Below are 18,114 nucleotides of genomic sequence, written 5' to 3'. Positions count from 1 at the left end.
GCCCTGACATGCCATGGCATCACAGCTCACAGCAACCTCAACTCTTGGGCTTAAGTGATTCTCTTGTCTCAGCCTTCCAAGTAGCTGGGACTACAGGTGTCTGCCACAACACCCAGCTATTTTTTTGTTGTAGTTGTCATTGTTTAGCTGGCCTGGGCTGGGTTCCAACCTGCCAGCCTCAGTATATGTGGCCAGCACTCTACCCACTGAGCTATGGCACTGCCTTAGATAAAGAATTTTGACATCAAGCACACATGTAGAGCTTTGGGAAATAATTTTACTGGTAACAGAATCCTGCTAACTCATCAGAGGCCTCCTATTTTCTCACGTTTATTTTCCCTCTCATAGTAGTCTGTCCCAATTCCTTGAGACACCTCTGAACCCACTCCCCTGGATATTCTTTTTTTTTTTTTTTTTGTGGTTTTTGGCCAGGGCTAGGTTTGAACCCGCCACCTCCGGCATATGGGACTGGTGCCCTACTCCTTGAGCCACAGGCGCCGCCCCTCCCCTGGATATTCTCACTGGAACCTGTCTTCCTTCTAGAACAAAGTGTCAGCTATAGCACTAATAATCCAGAATATGCTAGGACTTTCTCTGAGCCAGCTATCTACTGCCCCTGGGCACCTGGGTAGGGGGATCTCCTTGGGGCCAAAAAGTTAATAACTGATCTTGAAAATACACAAACAATATCATGCCTCTGTGAATTTCTAAACTGAACAGGGAAGCTTTGTGACGTCATGCAAAGGAAGGTGTTGCAGCTTTGAGTTAGGCAGAACCAGATTCAAATCTCAGCTCTTCTGCTTCCTACCTATGGAACCCAGGCAAAAACCTGCACGCCTCTGGGTTTCAGCTTTCTCATCTGTGAAATGGGAATAACAATGAGAAGTGTAATGGGAGTAAATGTATTTGGCCCTCTGAAGGTGCTCAATGAAGGAGTCTCCTCTCCCACTACCCCTTTGTTTTTCCAGAGCTCAAATATCTATAACTCAAGGAATTAAAGGAAAGCTGAAAAATGACTAAAGGGGTTAGAATGGATGAAGGAATGGGAACATTTAGTGTGAAAATGAGGGCATTTACTCTAGACAGTGAGGACAAGAAACAACTACACTGTTTTGCTTGGCATTTATATAGATATGGCCAATCCTCAGAACAGCCTTGTGTGGCGGGTATGATTGTGAGCCCACATTCTAACTGAAGAGGAAACCGAGGTTTTATAAGTTGCCCAAGATCATCCAGCTAAATGGAGAAGTGGAGACTCAAACTTGGGTCTGATCCTTTGTCCTAGTTTAAGAATAGACTCTCCTCCCTCTATTCCCATCACTGGAGAGAGCACAGGGCAGGAACGGACCCACGGAGGAGCAGGAGGGGACAAGGAAGATGCCTGAGAGCCACTGGTATCACAGACAGGCAAACATCAGAAAGATAAATACAAAATCTTTCCTTATCCTGGCACTCATTAGAAAGGGAATCTCTAGCCCTCAGATGTCTAATGTGTGGGCTCCTCTGAAGGCAGGAAGGACTTCATCTTCCCTGAGGAAAATGGGCTGATTCCTAGGGCAGCCCTGAGTATCCAGCCCCTCCTCACTGAAGGGGGCTCAATGACTGGCCACAGTTGACTCCATCTTTCTCCTTTGTTTTTTTAAAGAGACCAGTCTCACTATTCCTGGACGCAAGCCATCCTCCTGCCTCAGCCTCCCGAGTAGCTGAGGTTACAGCTGTGAGCCACTGCACCCAGCTTCTCTCTTTTTTCTATGGTCTATTATGACTTCAGAGATCTCCTTTGCCTTACTCTGGCCATAACCAAGGGAAAACAAACAAATAAATATACATATGTATATATAAAGTCTTATTTATATAAAACTAAATAAAAAAATTAAAATTGCAAATGATTTTTCTTTTACCTTAATCTCTCCACTGTTCCGTTTTCTTATTCATAGAATGGATTTGCTAACTCTTATAACTCTGGGCAATGCTCTTGTACTTGCCAGCCTCTTCGAGATATCTCAGGCCTGATTTTCTTTTTCTTTTCCTTTCTTTTTTTTGGAGGGTCAGAATGGAGTCTTACTTTCTTGCCCCTGATAGACTGCTGTGGCATCACAGCTCACAGCAACCTCAAACTCCTGGGCTCAAGCAATTCTCTTGTCTCAGCCTCCTGAGTAGCTGGGACTACAGGCGCCAGCCACAACACCCAGCTATTTTTTAGAGCTGAGGTCTCGCTCTTGCTCAGGTTTGTCTCAAACTCCTGAGCTTAAGCAATCCACCCACCTCCGCCTCCCAGAGTACTGGCATTACAGGCCTGAGCCACCATGCCCGGCCGTCAGGTCTGATCTTCATGCACGCTCAGCAGCACAGCCTTGGGCAGGATTTCTACCTCCTTCTCGGTGCTACTCTGCACTGATATCACAGACAGGCAAAGGCCAGAAAGACAAATGCAAAATCTTTGCTCTAACTTGAGTCTTCCTACTGTTGAGGAGCAGTGACTAGAGGTGGAGCTCACTGTATACAACCCGTGTGTGTGGAGCTGTGCAATTCTTTCCCATCTTGATTATTTTTGAGGTAACCCAAATAGTCTCTTTCTCTACTGCCTTTTTTCTTTTGTGGAAACACAGAAAAGGTGATTTCCATAGACCCAAGCCCTGTGTTCTGACTCTCACAGACAGGTGCCTGTCTCTCTTACACCCAGAGGTCATCATTTTGAATGACAACCTTTTTGGGGGAGAGTAGTTCTAAAAGCTCACAAAAAATTACACTGAATTTAACTGAAATTGAGAACCTTAGGTTTGCCCAAGTTCAAAATCTCTATACCTGATTTTGCACCAGTGGACTTAATCTGACTTCTAACACTGATATAACTTCTAAGTGAAACTAAGCAAAAAATACCAGGTCTACATTCCACTCTCCCCAAAATAACATAGACAAAACCACGCTGAGAAAGGGGGGCCACAGTTTGATATTGTCCAGTGATCGTGTCCCTTGGTCTCAGAATGCTGCCACTTCCTGCAGTTCCAGCCCCCGGCTGTGGTCCACTCTGAGTAAGTGAATTCCTTTGTTGAAACTTGCACACAACAAGGAGGTGGTATCACCAACAGCCAGGGAGGTCAAAGGTCCTGCTCCATCCAGACACAAGGTGGAAAGGCAGGCTGGGGAAGGAAGTAGCAACGAGATTAGGCCAGAGTACAAATCATAAACATGATGTCTTTATGAGAAATCCAAGGAAATAAAGCATTTCCTGTATATACCCAATCCATGTAAGAGGCCCTGCTTGCTTCAGAGGAAAGCACGCCAGCAAGGAAGTCAGAACTTGGGTCAACCCCAAGACATTAGTTGTAGAGAGTGGCACATGGGCCATACAGGGCATAAACCACCAAGAAGTATATTTAGACAAATGAGGCCTCACCAGCTAAGGACATGTTAAAAAAGTACCTCAGTCACCTACCTGGAGAACAAATCAGAGACCAGGGCAGGAAAAAATAGATAAAGATACTCATCTTTTTTTAATTTTGGAAACATAGTATTGCTCTGTTGCTCAGGCTAGAGTGTAGTGGCATCATCAGAGCTCACTGCAACCTCAAACTCCTGGGCTTAACTCCTCAGCTTCCCTCCCAAGTAGTTTAGACTACAGGTGCCTGGCAAATGCCTGGTTAATTTTTTGTAGAGATGAGGTCTCACTGTATGGCCAGGCTGGTCTACTACTCCTGGCCTCATCTGATCCTCCTGCCCTGATCTCCCACAGGGATGGCATTACAGGCATGAGCCTCTGGGTGTGGCCAAGGATACTGATTTTCAGCTTGTAGCTTCTTGGGATTTTGCTCCCTTTAAAGTAAAGGATCGTGTGGGGAACCTGAAGGGCTGACCCAGTCTCCCTCCACCTGCATCCTGGAGGTGATTCTTCTATGAACTATGGACACACACCTGCTGGGGAGGGCATTATGCCACCCAATCAGGTCAGTACTTTCAGACCCTCTTCTCCCTGGTCTTAGGTATAGGAACATTAAATCTAAAACATCTGCTCTCTCCACCGCCCACAAATGTTACACCTGGGTGGTTGAAGAAACCAATCCCAGGTACAAGTACAGCAGGGCAGTCCTTACTATGAAAGTTCGGCTTGTCACAGCTCTTTGCAGTGTCACTAGACACAATCCTGCCTTTTTTTTCTCTGAGGGGGATACCCTATCTCCTCCTGAAAGGAGCTAAATTATGGAGGATTTTTGTAGGAGGGATTTGGTTTAAAGTTGTTTAAATTAATGTTATTCCTGTTTCTGACAGAACCTGTGTCTAGGATAAAATAGCATGGAGGCAGTGGGGTACTGGTAAATTAGCACTCTGGAAGACAAAAATGATGACACTTATTCATTGTTAATTTTCATAGTGTAAATACCCCCACCATGTCCAGATTTCAAGCTACCAAAGCTTAAAAACCAGCTTGCAAAATTTCTGAGTATTTAACAATCTGGCAGTGGGAGCTGGCCCCAGCAGGTCCAGGACTCCAGTGAGCTGTGTACCATATGGCATCTTTTATCCCTGGTGTCATGACCTTACTGTGATCTTAAGCCTCAGCTAGAGTCAAAACAGGGCAGAATCACTCTGAGAATATCCTTTCTCCCCCTCACGCTCTCTTTAGTCTTTGAAAAAAGAATTGAGGGCGGCGCCTGTGGCTCAGTCGGTAAGGCGCCGGCCCCATATACCGAGGGTGGCGGGTTCAAACCCGGCCCCGGCCAAACTGCAACCAAAAAATAGCCGGGCGTTGTGGCGGGCGCCTGTAGTCCCAGCTACTTGGGAGGCTGAGGCAAGAGAATCGCTTAAGCCCAGGAGTTGGAGGTTGCTGTGAGCTGTGTGAGGCCACGGCACTCTACCGAGGGCCATAAAGTGAGACTCTGTCTCTACAAAAAAAAAAAAGCAAAAAAAAAAAAAAAAAAAAAAAAAAAAAAAGAAAAAAGAATTGAAAGGTGGTAATTCCTGTTTCCTTCTCCAAGCACTTTGAGAGCATTACAAGTTAAAATGTGATGAAAAACTTCAGGTAGAAAAAATATAATAGCCAAATATTTTTGAGCTCTTGGGACTGAGTCTATACAACATGGTACCAGGAGATACATGGTGATGGCTTCTAGCCAGAGAATGAGCAGCAAGATTTTGGCATCTTGACCTTGCCTCTTAACCACCAGCAGACTGGACAGGGCAGGAGATGGGTGGCTTTGTATATGGGGAGCAATGGGAAGAGTTTGAGGACTTCACATGTCTTCTAAGAAGCACTGAAAGCAGGCTCCGTACCTCCAGTATCTTGGTTCCAAATCTTCACCTTGCAATCATGTGATGAAGTAGCAATTACAGGCATCAAGGCCAATGCTCTTGGTAGGAAGACACAGGATGCAACGGTCTGGAAATGCCCCTTATATTCACATATTTTGTTCCGTGTCTGTCTTAGGTCCCACAACTGCAAAGGAACAACATGGATCAGCTCACATATACTATTTATATAGCTTCATCCGATAATATCCATCTTCCCACCCTCCCACGATCTACCTATTCACTCCTCTTACCTACTCATATAGCCACCCCTTATCTTCATCCATCCCATCCACACACCCAACTGCACATCCATCCAGTGATTATTTTAAGCATTAGCTGTGTTCCAAACAACCCTAGTTAAGGATGTGCCAGAAAGAAAAGATAAAAGTATGTGCCAGAAGGGTTACTGCCTTCTTCATGGCCAGGGAGGTAAAAGCTCCCAGTCCTACAGCATGATGGAACAATATGGGATCACTTACTCTCATGACAACTCAAGAGCTGCTTTTTATCATCGTCTTCTTGGCATCTGTGAGTCCTAAGGGGACCCACAGTTAAAAGTACCTTCTCATAAGTACATACAGACATTATGATTTAATGACTAGATGCTAAACCTTGATACACAGGTCCAATGCAGTGGCTCACATCTATAATCCTAGCAATCTGGGAGGCCAAGGTGGGTGGATTGCTTGAGCTCAGGAATTCAAGCCTAGCTTGAGCAAGAACGAGACCCTGTCTCTACTAAAAATAGAAAAATTAGCCAGGAATCGTGGCAGGCACCTGTAGTCCCAGCTACTTGGGAGGCTGAGGCAAGAAGATCACTTGAGCCTGAGTTTGAGGTTGCTGTGAGCTGTGATACCACAGCACTCTACCCAGGGCGATAGAGTGAGAATCTGTCTTAAATAAATAAATAAATAAATAGATGGATAGATAGATAAACCAGCCTTGATACATGAAATTAGTGCGTACAACAAGGGACAAGCCAGTCAGTGCTGCCAGTCCTATTCTTATTAATACAGATCAGACCACACGTGGAGAATAATGTTCAGGGAGGACAAACTGAACTATGTCCAAAAAAACGATGAAGTCACTGGTACTGTGTCATCCAGGGAACAGCTGTAGTACTGGAAATGCTTAGCTTGAAGAAGAGATGCTATGTTCAAAGCCTGATCTACCACTTACTAGGGGTGTGATCTTATGCGAGGTGATTTCAACTTGTGACACTTCTGTTCCCCACCTATATAATGGGAATTATAAAAGTACTTAACTCATAGGGTTGTTTTTAAGAATTAACTGAGATAGTGTATGTAATATGCTCATCTCAGTGTCTGGCACATAATAACTTTGATAAAATGGGAGCTATAATTATTTTATCTGAACACTAGATAACCCTTTTAACTGATAGTCTACAATTATGAATCTAAAGTATTTTAGAGGAGCCTAAACAATCTTTCCCAAAATTAACTACAATCAAGTTATGTGGGCAAGGGATGGCATGAGTCCTGGACCAACACTGGAACTCCATATTACACAAAGAACTTAAACTTCCTTTCTTGGCTACGTGTATAATGGGGATATATTTGGTTCATCAAACAGTCCCTCCCTTTTAGAAGCTCTGCTGGGAATAGGAACATGAGTGGGCTGGTTCTGTGCTTTGCTCCTCCCTATCTTGACTCTCAGCCCATTCCTCTTTTCTACTGCCAGTTCAGAGCCCTAGGTTAATGACTGTTTCTTAAAAGAAGTATCTGGTATACAAAGGATCACTCACAGTATGCACTTGAAATAGGCCTGAGCCATGAGCAGAGCCTGCCTGTGTGGCCCAGTTTAGGCACAAAGCCAGAGAAAGTGATTTGTTCACTGGCAACCAGATACCTAGACCCCACACAATCTCATACCGTGGCTTCACAGCCTTCCCCTCCAAAGCCATTGCTGCATGAGATACACTTGTGTCCATCTACACTGACTTCACAGTAGGTCTGAATGTGCTGCTTTGCAGGAAACATATGAGCTACGCGTAGCCCCCGACTGTCCCATAATCTGAAAGAAATTAAAGCAGGAAATGAGTTTGTAATAAATGTGTCTGAAATACACCTGTAATATCCCACTACCAGAAAAGTTTTAATTTTTTGCTGCTTACGCCAATCAACAGAATTGAGAATTCAATTCTAAGAATGTTATGATTTACCTAAAAACAGCAGCATAAACCAAATCAATCTCTGAGACTCTGAAGCTAGCAGGAAGTAACCAAATGGAATGACATCTGAGTTCTATTTTGAGATCAGTTAAAAGGAATTTAGACCAAGCATCTTAATTGTACAAACTAATTTGATAATTTGGTCCTTTGAGTCACTGCTTTCAACGCACAAGAGGATATTTCTGTACCTATGATTTAAGTTTTTTAAAAGATACTAATTATGATACAGAAAAGTAGTCATCATTCAGCATCAGATACAAAAGCTTCAAAGGTCTTGGCCAGCCTTGGCCTTGGGGTCCAAAGAAGAGTGTTCGGTTTGCTTTTTGTCTCATTTTTACTTCTTTGTTCCATTTCTACCTTTTTTTTTTTGTTGTTGTTGTTGTTGTTGTAATTTGGCTGGGGCTGGGTTTGAACCCACCACCCTCGGTATATGGGGCCGGCGCCCTACTCACTGAGCCATAGGCACCGTCTATTTCTACCATTTTCTAAGTAGATTCTCCTCTGAGGTCTGAAGTTTCTAAGTGTGCTCTCACGTCTAAGAACTAGTGGCTTTGTTTGATTCCCTGATGCTGATTCCAACCCTGCCTCCCCAGGGAGGGTTCTAGGCTGAAGGCCGGGCAATTGAGAATGCCAGAAGCTGCCGCACCCTCGGCATCATGCCGCAGCGAGGTGGCGCTGTCCACGTTGTAAAACGAAGGAAAGGAGGTCTGTGCTCCTCGGAGCGAAGCCCCCAGCACCCCCAGTGTGCACAGCAATAGAAATGTTGCCTAGCATGCTGTTTTTTGACGCAATCATCTACGGGGTACGGCATACAATTAAGAAACCTTTATGTTCAGTTAAATGCTTGTTTGTTCTGTTAATTCTAAGCATAAACACAGTGGTTTACTGATCCAGATTAAGCACAACAAGAATGGCTGTGTCAGACTCAGTGGCTCCAAGTAAGCCTGGTCAACAGCACGTCCCTACCATAAATGTCAGTGACTTGAGACAATGCAGGCACAGCAAAGAAGATGTTCCAACACGACATGCACTATCACCACCTGCAGTAAAACTTTACTTAGAAAAACATCTTGCTTCACTAATTTTCATATGTAATACAAATCAATAGAGTAGTTTAATGTTTGACAAACAATTAATTATGAATCAAAGTATAATTACTAATAAAAGTAAAAATATATAGAAAATATATATAGAAGTAGTCAAGCATTATACGTAAAAGAATATGTTCAGCTGTTTTTAAAAGAAATTATAAGAAACTGAAAAAAAATTGCAGGGCTAAGAAAAGTCACAAGCCTTGACATTCCTAGATAAGAGGGAATAACCAGGTGTTACTGATAAACCACCTCCCTCCAGAGAGCAAAACCTTGAAAAGATAAACCACCTCCCTCCAGAGAACAAAACCTTGAAAACATATAATGCATGATAAACCGCATATGCAGACACAAAGATAATTTACAAACATAAGCAGAATAAAAATTACATTGTTTAAACCTTAGAAAGAAAATGTATAAATACCAACATATACTCTCAGTAAAATTTGCAGCTGCACGCTTCACTAAGTGCTGTGTGCCAGACTGTCATTCCTGCGTCGACCTTTCAACTTTCCTCACTCCTTCTCCCTGCTTTCCCTCGGACTGAAACCCACCGGCAGGGCGGTCCGCGGCAGGTGGTGCCTCGAACAGGGACCTGAAGGACAGGTAATCTTCTCTCTTTTTCTTTCTTTCTTTCTCTCTTTTCAGGTTGAAGGCGACTCTCACCAGGGAGCTCGAGTCCCGCCGGTAAAGGCTGACCGGTTAAGTGTGAGCAATCAGCAGGTACCATGGGGCACGCATTGGTTAAGGAAGAACGTATGCTCAGTGTTATGTTACAGCGTTTGTTGGACAAAAATGGGTTTCATGTGTCCCTCAAAAGGTTGGAAGAGCTTATGCATTTTATAAAGCTGGTTAGTCCTTGGTTTCTGGAGGAGGGCTCGCTATCTCTATCTGATTGGAAACGAGTAGGGCGAGAGATGCGAGCTTATGTGCAGACGCATGGGGAGCAGGTTTTGCCCCCACAGGCTTTTCCTCTATGGTTACAAATTAGGGAACTTTTGGCTGACAATACATTTTTAGAGGCTTTTGTGAGAGAGACTGCTTCAGAGGCTGGGAGCCCTGAAACTAAAGAAGCACCCATTTATGATGAAGTATCTCCAGAGGTTCTGGCGGAGCCTGAACCGGCGCCAGATACCGAGGGTGTAGCCCCCTCTGCGCCGACCCTGAAAGAACTTTTGCCGCCTCCGCCACAAAATGATGAATTTGCTGATAATGATGAGTGGGATTTGGTGGATGAGATGGCAAAGGAGGATACGGAGGATGATCGTTTTGATCATCGCCGTAATCCCCCGGTAGTACGTGTGCCCATGGCAAGACCCAGACCAGCCCTGCGGGCTCCTCGTCCACGTGTACCGTGGCCTCCCCTGCCCCCTAAGGGTTTTCAGGCCGCTATACATGAAGCCCGTCAACAGGGTGATTTTACTTTCGCTTTCCCGGTACACTTTCCTGAGGACGATAAAGCAGCACCGGTCTGGGAACCTTTGCCTTTAAAAACGTTAAAGGAATTGCAGCTGGCTGTTCGTACATCAGGAGCCTCTGCACCCTATACTCTTCAAATTGTAGAATTAATAGGCAGCCTGTGGCTTACTCCCTATGATTGGCAGCAAACGGCCAAAGCCACCCTTTCTCCAGGAGACTATATTTTGTGGAGAACAGAGTATGAAGATAGATCAAGAGAAAGCATTAAACAGCACAAAGGAAAGAGAGGTTTACAACCCACCATGTCAATGTTGCTGGGAACTGATGACTTTGCTTCTACTGAAGCCCAGACTACTATCCCACGCCAATTTTTAGAAATGGTTACACAAAATGCTGTTGCTGCATGGCGTAAGCTCCCCCCTCCGGGAACCAAAAGTACTACCTTAGCAGGAATAAAGCAGGATGTAGAAGAAGCATACCCTGAATTTATTTCTCGGCTGGAAGAAGCCATCAATAGAATGCTCCCACCATCTGAGGGTACAACATTATTGCTTAAGCAATTAGCTTGGGAAAATGCCAACACGCTGTGTCAGGATTTAATACGCCCTGTCAGGAAGACAGGCACATTACAAGATTACATTAAAGCATGCATGGATGCCTCACCAGCAATCATCCAAGGAATGGCGTTTGCTGCAGCAATGCAAGGTCAGAGATTTAGTTCATATGTGAAAAATACTTTTAATAAAGGAGGAATGGGACAACAGGACCCCAGTAACACTTGTTATAGCTGTGATCCACCACACGCTGTGCCCACCTGCTACAACTGTGGGAAACCGGGGCACATGCAAAGGGACTGTAAGCGGTCCAATAGTAATAAGACAAGAGGGGATCCCCCGGGCCTGTGCCCTCGCTGCAAGAAGGGCAGGCACTGGAAAAATGAATGTAAATCTAAGTTTCATAAGGATGGGACCCCCTTGTCTGACAAGGGTGCTATTACTGCTGAAGAGCACAACACACAAAGGTCAAAAAACTAGATAAGGGGCATTCTCCCAGCCCAGGCCCCAAGGGAGAGCAGGCTGTAGTTAATGAAACACAGCCTTTATCTACATTGAGTCCTCAAGCCCCTGAATTTACTATTCATGACCTTCCGCGAGGAACTCCTGGCAGTGCTGGTTTAGATCTTGCTAGTGCAAAAGATGTAATTTTATCTAAATGGGACGGTGTCACTTTAATTCCCACCGCGTTAAAGGCCAATTATTACCAGGAACAGTTGGTGTTATAATAGGACGCAGTTCCAATTATACTAAACATTTTGAAGTTATTCCAGGAGTAGTTAACTCAGATTCAGAAAAGACAACGCAGAAGAAGACGCCAGCGGCTGCTGCAAGATCTCACCCGCCGCTTGGAGAAAATGAAAGTACACTCGCCGATAGCAAACAAAACCACCGGGCGCATTTCCACTGGCTCCAAGACGGCTGAAAAGGCCCAGCGGGGAAGGAAGCTGAGGGCCCCCCTACCCTTCGTGGGGCGGGCCTGCCTCCCAAGTGTTACAGCCCCCAGACAGCAGCACTGGCGAAATCCCAAGGGTGAGGTTTAGAACCTTTATTATTGGCCCTTTGCCACTAGTAATTTGTATAAATAAGAAAAATATTTTTACAAACTGAATCTTTGTCAACGGATAAGATTCTTGCCTTTTAAACCTTCTAATTATCAGTTTAGCTGAGTGAATAAGTAACTTCATGGTAAACTGGAATCCTGTTTGGTGGAAAGTGAGTTTTTGAGAGTAAGAGAAATTAAACAGAAAGGAGAATGACATTGTGTAAAGAAAGAATCTTGTGTGATAAATTTTGTCCTGAAACAGAATAGTTATGTAAGAAAGTAAAAGGCAGAGCAAAAGTTCAAGAAAGTTTAGAATGTTTGTAGATGGTCAGTGCAGGTTAAATAAAACTCATAAAAGAAAATTTGTGAAAGAATTTACATGTGATCCAGTTGACTATGTATTTCCTTTAAAATCTTTTAACTTGTAAAAATAACCAATTGTATTGCTTCTTCTGATATATTTCATGTAAATAATAGATTGCTGAATGTTATGTTAATTGTAAAAAGACCTTCTTATGTAATGTTACCTGTAAATCTACAAAATAACCCATGGTATGATAATTCTGCATTACAAATGTTACAAACACTTAATGAACTAATCCGGCCTAAAAGATTTATAGCAGCATTAATCCTTAGCATTTTAGCTTTAATTTCTATAGTCACTACTTTTGCAGTAGCCACAACAGCCTTAGTACAACAAGTGCACACAGCACACTTTGTTAACTCTTTAAGCAATAATATTACATTAGCTCTTATGACACAGGCCAACATTGATAATAAGCTTGAAGCTAAGTTAAATATTTTAGAAGAAGTAGTTTTAGCTTTAAATCAAGATATAAAATTCATACAACATAAGTTACAAACTAAGTGTCACTCAGCCTTTCAGGCTATCTGTGTTACTCCTTTACCATACAACCTCTCAGAATCATGGAACAAAGTACAGGCACATCTTCAGGGAGTATGAAAGAATAATGACATAACACATGATTTACATACTTTACAGAAAGACATTACAGCCATAAGCCAAGCTCATTTACCTACCACATCTCTTGATACATTGGCTCAATCACTGACTAATAGTTTTAAAGCATTAAATCCCCTAACTTGGATTCAGTACATTGTGTTTATAGCTATTATTAGATGCCTGATATTCTGTGTTGTCTTACTGTTACCATGTCTCCTTCACTGTTTATTCTCGTCTATTAAGACCATACGCCAAGACCTCTTTGAATTGCGCTTCAAAAACAAAAAAGGGGGAACTGCCGCACCCTCGGCATCATGCCATGAGGTGGCGCTGTCCACGTTGTAAAACGAAGGAAAGGAGGTCTGTGCTCCTCGGAGCGAAGCCCCCAGCACCCCCAGTGTGCACAGCAATAGAAATGTTGCCTAGCATGCTGTTTTTTGACGCAATCATCTACGGGGTACGGCATACAATTAAGAAACCTTTATGTTCAGTTAAATGCTTGTTTGTTCTGTTAATTCTAAGCATAAACACAGTGGTTTACTGATCCAGATTAAGCACAACAAGAATGGCTGTGTCAGACTCAGTGGCTCCAAGTAAGCCTGGTCAACAGCACGTCCCTACCATAAATGTCAGTGACTTGAGACAATGCAGGCACAGCAAAGAAGATGTTCCAACACGACATGCACTATCACCACCTGCAGTAAAACTTTACTTAGAAAAACATCTTGCTTCACTAATTTTCATATGTAATACAAATCAATAGAGTAGTTTAATGTTTGACAAACAATTAATTATGAATCAAAGTATAATTACTAATAAAAGTAAAAATATATAGAAAATATATATAGAAGTAGTCAAGCATTATACGTAAAAGAATATGTTCAGCTGTTTTTAAAAGAAATTATAAGAAACTGAAAAAAAATTGCAGGGCTAAGAAAAGTCACAAGCCTTGACATTCCTAGATAAGAGGGAATAACCAGGTGTTACTGATAAACCACCTCCCTCCAGAGAGCAAAACCTTGAAAAGATAAACCACCTCCCTCCAGAGAACAAAACCTTGAAAACATATAATGCATGATAAACCGCATATACAGACACAAAGATAATTTACAAACATAAGCAGAATAAAAATTACATTGTTTAAACCTTAGAAAGAAAATGTATAAATACCAACATATACTCTCAGTAAAATTTGCAGCTGCACGCTTCACTAAGTGCTGTGTGCCAGACTGTCATTCCTGCGTCGACCTTTCAACTTTCCTCACTCCTTCTCCCTGCTTTCCCTCGGACTGAAACCCACCGGCAGGGCGGTCCGCGGCAAGAAGCCACACAGTAGAAGCAGACAGAGCCAGGCAGCCCAACAGGGTGGGACAAGCAAGTGACTGATCCTGAAATTAATCTGGACACATTCCCACAGTGGGAACTGCCTGAATCAGCTGCTTCAAAACTATCCAGGACAGGGGCTTTCTAGTGGCCTGATATCCTGGCATCCAATCTCTGCCCTGACGATCTATACTATCCACTGGGCCAGATCAGAGAGGCCCCCACACCAGTGAAGGGCAGAGGGGTGGGAGGCTCTGGGAAGGGCACAGAAATGCGGAGATGCAGGGCAGGAACAGAGTCATTACGCATGAGGGCCACAAACCTCAGCAGAAACACCTTCACTGCTGCTCAGTAAGTTTACCTGATGGTTTTATCCTCAGAGGTCTGCAGTACATATGGTTCTCTGGGGACCCAGCACAGGTGAGTGACCTGGAAAAAGCAAAATGTTTAAAAGCTCTCTATACTGAGTCATTCTTTTGCTGTAATTCCTGTAAGCCGTGCTAATTAGCATTCTACACCTCTCCTCAAGGATACTGAAGTAGCAAATCTGACTTAGGGAGAGTTTAGGCTTTGCAGATGCCTATCAGTAGTGCTCTGTCTGTAGCTCTTAAGTTAGCAGAAACAAGCTGGGCGCTGTGGCATTCTGGGAGGCTGAGGAGTTCAGGACCAGTCCGAGCAAGAGTGAGACCCTGTCTTTACCAAAAATAGAAAAAAATTAGCTAGTTGTTGTGGTGCATGCCTGTAGCCCCAGCTACTAGGGAGGCTGAGGCAGGAGAAGCGCCAGAGTCTGGGAGTTTGTGGTTGCTGTGAGCTATGATGAAGCCATGGCAAGGCACTCTAGCCTGTGGCAACAGAGTAACAGAGTGAGACAGTCTCAAAAAAAAAAAAAAGTTATCAGAAACAAGGTAGCAGCTTGAGTACCTGAAATCCCAGCCAAGTGGCAGAGAACTGCTGGCCAGGTGGCAGCTAGCAGAACAGCCCCTGTTGTAAGGTGGGACCACTGAAACTTGAGTCCAACACCTCCTGGGCTTCAGCAAGAGCCCTGGCATTTCTCTTTATCCCTACAGCCCCCTGCTGGACAGGCATGAGTAGTCTTCAAAACAACTCAAGATAACAGGATTTTATTATCTTCCAATAACCTCCACAAATATGGAGGGCATTGGACATGCACATTTTGCCATTGATAATTGTCATCAAGATTAGGAAATATGAAAAGATGACAATTACTGAAATTTGACAACCACTAAAGGAACACCTACCATGGGTCAGGCACGATGAGAGGTGTTTCATGTACATTACTGCACTTCATCCTCGGAAGAACCTTATCGGGTGATATAATGCTCCACGTTTTACAAATGAGGACACAGAGACTCTAAGAGCTTAAGTAGTTTTCTTGGGGTAACACAACTAATAAATGATAGATCACTAATTAAAAATTGGGTATGACTGACCCCAAAGGCTATGCAGTTTATGTACCAGTCTGCTACCAGAAAACAAGTGGCCTTCAAAAACAGAGAACATTATACATAAAGCAAAAGGTAATGCTTATTTCTCTGCATGATGTTACATATACAGAATGTACAATAAGCATAAGCTGTCAGATCCTGGAAGACAGGAACTGTGTGTCTTGGTGACTAACCCTATTCCTAGCATAGTGTCTGGCCCACAGAAGAAATGGACTAACTATATTTTGAAGGAATAAATGAGGATAGCATTTTAAATTCTAATGTAAACAAATAGAATCATTTTCTGGAGCAGAAGGCTCAAGAGATCATCTAATCCAATAATTCTGAAAGGCCAGGAACACATAGGAAGTCATGACCCAAAGCCGCTCTCTCTCTGCTGGCCTTTTCCCTCATCCCATGCTCCCTCTGTTCTGTGCTAAGTCTGAGTTCATACCACATTCCTGGAGACAGATGCTCTCTCCACACACTGTCCGGTTCCCAAATCCCACAGAAGCAGGGTGTTGTCCCGAGAACCAGTGCACAACTGTGACAAGTCTTTGGAAACAACGGTAAGAAGACAACTGTGAGTCAGGGCTTGAACAGGGCTTTTTCCAGAAGTACAACTGTATCGGGAAGAGATCTACTTCACTTTACCTGGACCCACAGCCAACCCGGTCACCACCATGGTGTGGCCAGACAATTGCTGCCTAGGTTGTGAGGAACCATGCAAGTCCCACATCATGACCATTCTGTCACGAGAGGCACTGAAGAACTGGCTTGATTTGGGAATACAGGCTATCTGCTCAGGGAGAAAACAAACAGAAACTGAAATAGCTCTGGTACTATTGTTGGAGTGGACATTAAAATGGGGGAAAGATGGGTTTGCATAACTTTCTCCACACACTTTTTAAAAGAGTAATACCCAAACTTGATCTATGAATGGAAAGCACAGGTCAGTTTGAATTTCCACCTTTATCAAACAATGTTGTGCTACCCTTTCCTCATCTCCTCCACGAAGCCTCCTCAGACTGTCTCCCTTCCTCACTTCCCTGGGGATCTCCCCTTTGGGGATGCCAGAGGAACTTCCTCTCTGTGTGAGCTCTTTGGCACTGCATTATCAGCCACTCCAAATGGGTACAGGATGCACAGCACTCTCATGCTTCATCTCATGAATCATAGAACTACCTTCTGTCATCTCTTATTTTGAGTTGTAATGCCATTCATTCTATTTTGTTTTTAAAGAATTTTTTTCTCTATTTTTAATCATATAAAGATCCACTTATCTCTACTTTACCCAAGAATTCCACAGAAATCAATGTTAGATCTTCTGATTTACTAAGATGATCATGTTTTTCTCCCTTTGACCAATTAATATAGAAAATCATATTCACCAATTTCTAATATTTCTCCTAATACTTCTTCCTATTCTGCATTCTTAGAATAATGCTTGGCTACCCATGGTGTGTTATTCTTTAACAAAAAGTTAGATTCTATTTCCTAATGCCTCACTTATCATTTTTGTATCCATACTGGAACAGACTGTGAGTAGTATACCCACTGTCCATTTTCCCATTCTTACTTCATAATATCTCTATATTGATGGGTATGGCAATACATTCAGCTATAAACTCAGATTTTCTGGCCCCCTTGAAGACAGGGTAGGTAATGAGATATAAGGGGAAGTCAAACTTCTAGGAAACTATTTAAAGGAGCTGGCAGGCATAACCTTTTGCTCTTGTCCCTTCTTCCTTCCTGTTGCCTTGAAGATCAGATATGGTGACTGGAGTTGCAGCAACCATCTTGTGAACAGGAGGCAACCTTGAAGAAGGAAGCCAAGCTCCGATGGCAGACAAGGAAGATAGAAGGAGTCTGGCTCCCTCATGACCATGGAGCCACCACACCAACCTTCAACAACATACTTACAGCACTATTATTTGGGCTTTCTATTATCTGAAGCCATATCTAATTTCATCTAATACAGGTATTCATTGGTCTGTAGTTTATATCATATGCTTTGCCTTGTTTTGCTACTGATGGCTTTATACAAGGAAGTAAGAAGTTGTCTCTTTTGTCTATACCCTGGAACAGTTTAAATTGCATAGAACTATCACTTTTTGTGAATTTGAAAGAATTCCTTTGAAACCATCAGAGCCTAACACTCCATGACAGGTAATTTTGTTGTACTCATGATTAATTGAAAGTATTTCTCTGTTCCATTTAATACTTTTTACCTTGAATACAACTTTGTTTGATATTATCACAACAACTGCTTTCTGTTTGGTTGTATTCACCTGATGTAACTTTGCTCACTTTTTTTCTGTTTTCATCTCTTCCTGGTGTTTCCTTTTCTTAAAACTGTGGTAAAATATACACAAAACTTACCATTTTAACAATTTTGAGCATACAATTCAGTGGCATCAAGTACACTCACACTGTTGTGCAACTATCACCACTATTCATCTCTAGAACTTCATCATCCCAAACTGAAACTTTACCAATTAAACTGTAACTCTCCATTTTTCCCTTCCCCAGCTCCTGGCAACCACCATTCCACTTTCTTTCTCTATGAATTCGACTATTTTAGTTACCTCATATAAGTGGAATCATATAATATTTGTCCCTTTGTGTTGGTTTCTTTCACTTAGTGTAATATTTCCCAGTTCATCCATGTTATAACACTCCTTTTAAAGGCTGAATAATATTCCATTGTGGGTATATTACCACATTTGTTTATTCACACACCTGTCAATGGACATTTGGGTTGTTTCCACTTTTTAGCTACTGTAAGTAATGCTG

The 18,114-nt window shown here is 42.9% G+C and overlaps 1 protein-coding gene across 6 annotated transcripts in view; it reads right to left on the bottom strand.

Moving 5' to 3' along the window:
• Nucleotides 1–18,114, bottom strand: part of WDR31 (WD repeat domain 31) — a 31,796-nt gene continuing 13,682 nt past the window's right edge. For all 6 annotated transcript variants that reach the window (XM_053565407.1, XM_053565391.1, XM_053565423.1 and 3 more), the window contains 6 exons: nt 15,973–16,117; nt 15,773–15,873; nt 14,235–14,302; nt 7,179–7,320; nt 5,269–5,431; nt 1–3,140 (listed from right to left, as the gene is read on the bottom strand). In XM_053565407.1, the coding sequence (XP_053421382.1) occupies nt 2,980–3,140; nt 5,269–5,431; nt 7,179–7,320; nt 14,235–14,302; nt 15,773–15,873; nt 15,973–16,117 (780 nt within the window). In that variant the 3' untranslated portion in view covers nt 1–2,979. The remainder of the gene's footprint in view (nt 3,141–5,268; nt 5,432–7,178; nt 7,321–14,234; nt 14,303–15,772; nt 15,874–15,972; nt 16,118–18,114) is intronic.

Source organism: Nycticebus coucang, chromosome 2, assembly GCF_027406575.1.
Source record: "Nycticebus coucang isolate mNycCou1 chromosome 2, mNycCou1.pri, whole genome shotgun sequence".
NCBI lineage: Eukaryota > Metazoa > Chordata > Mammalia > Primates > Lorisidae > Nycticebus > Nycticebus coucang.
Note: the sequence above shows the minus strand (reverse complement) of the source record. Positions and strands in the feature narration are given on the sequence as shown.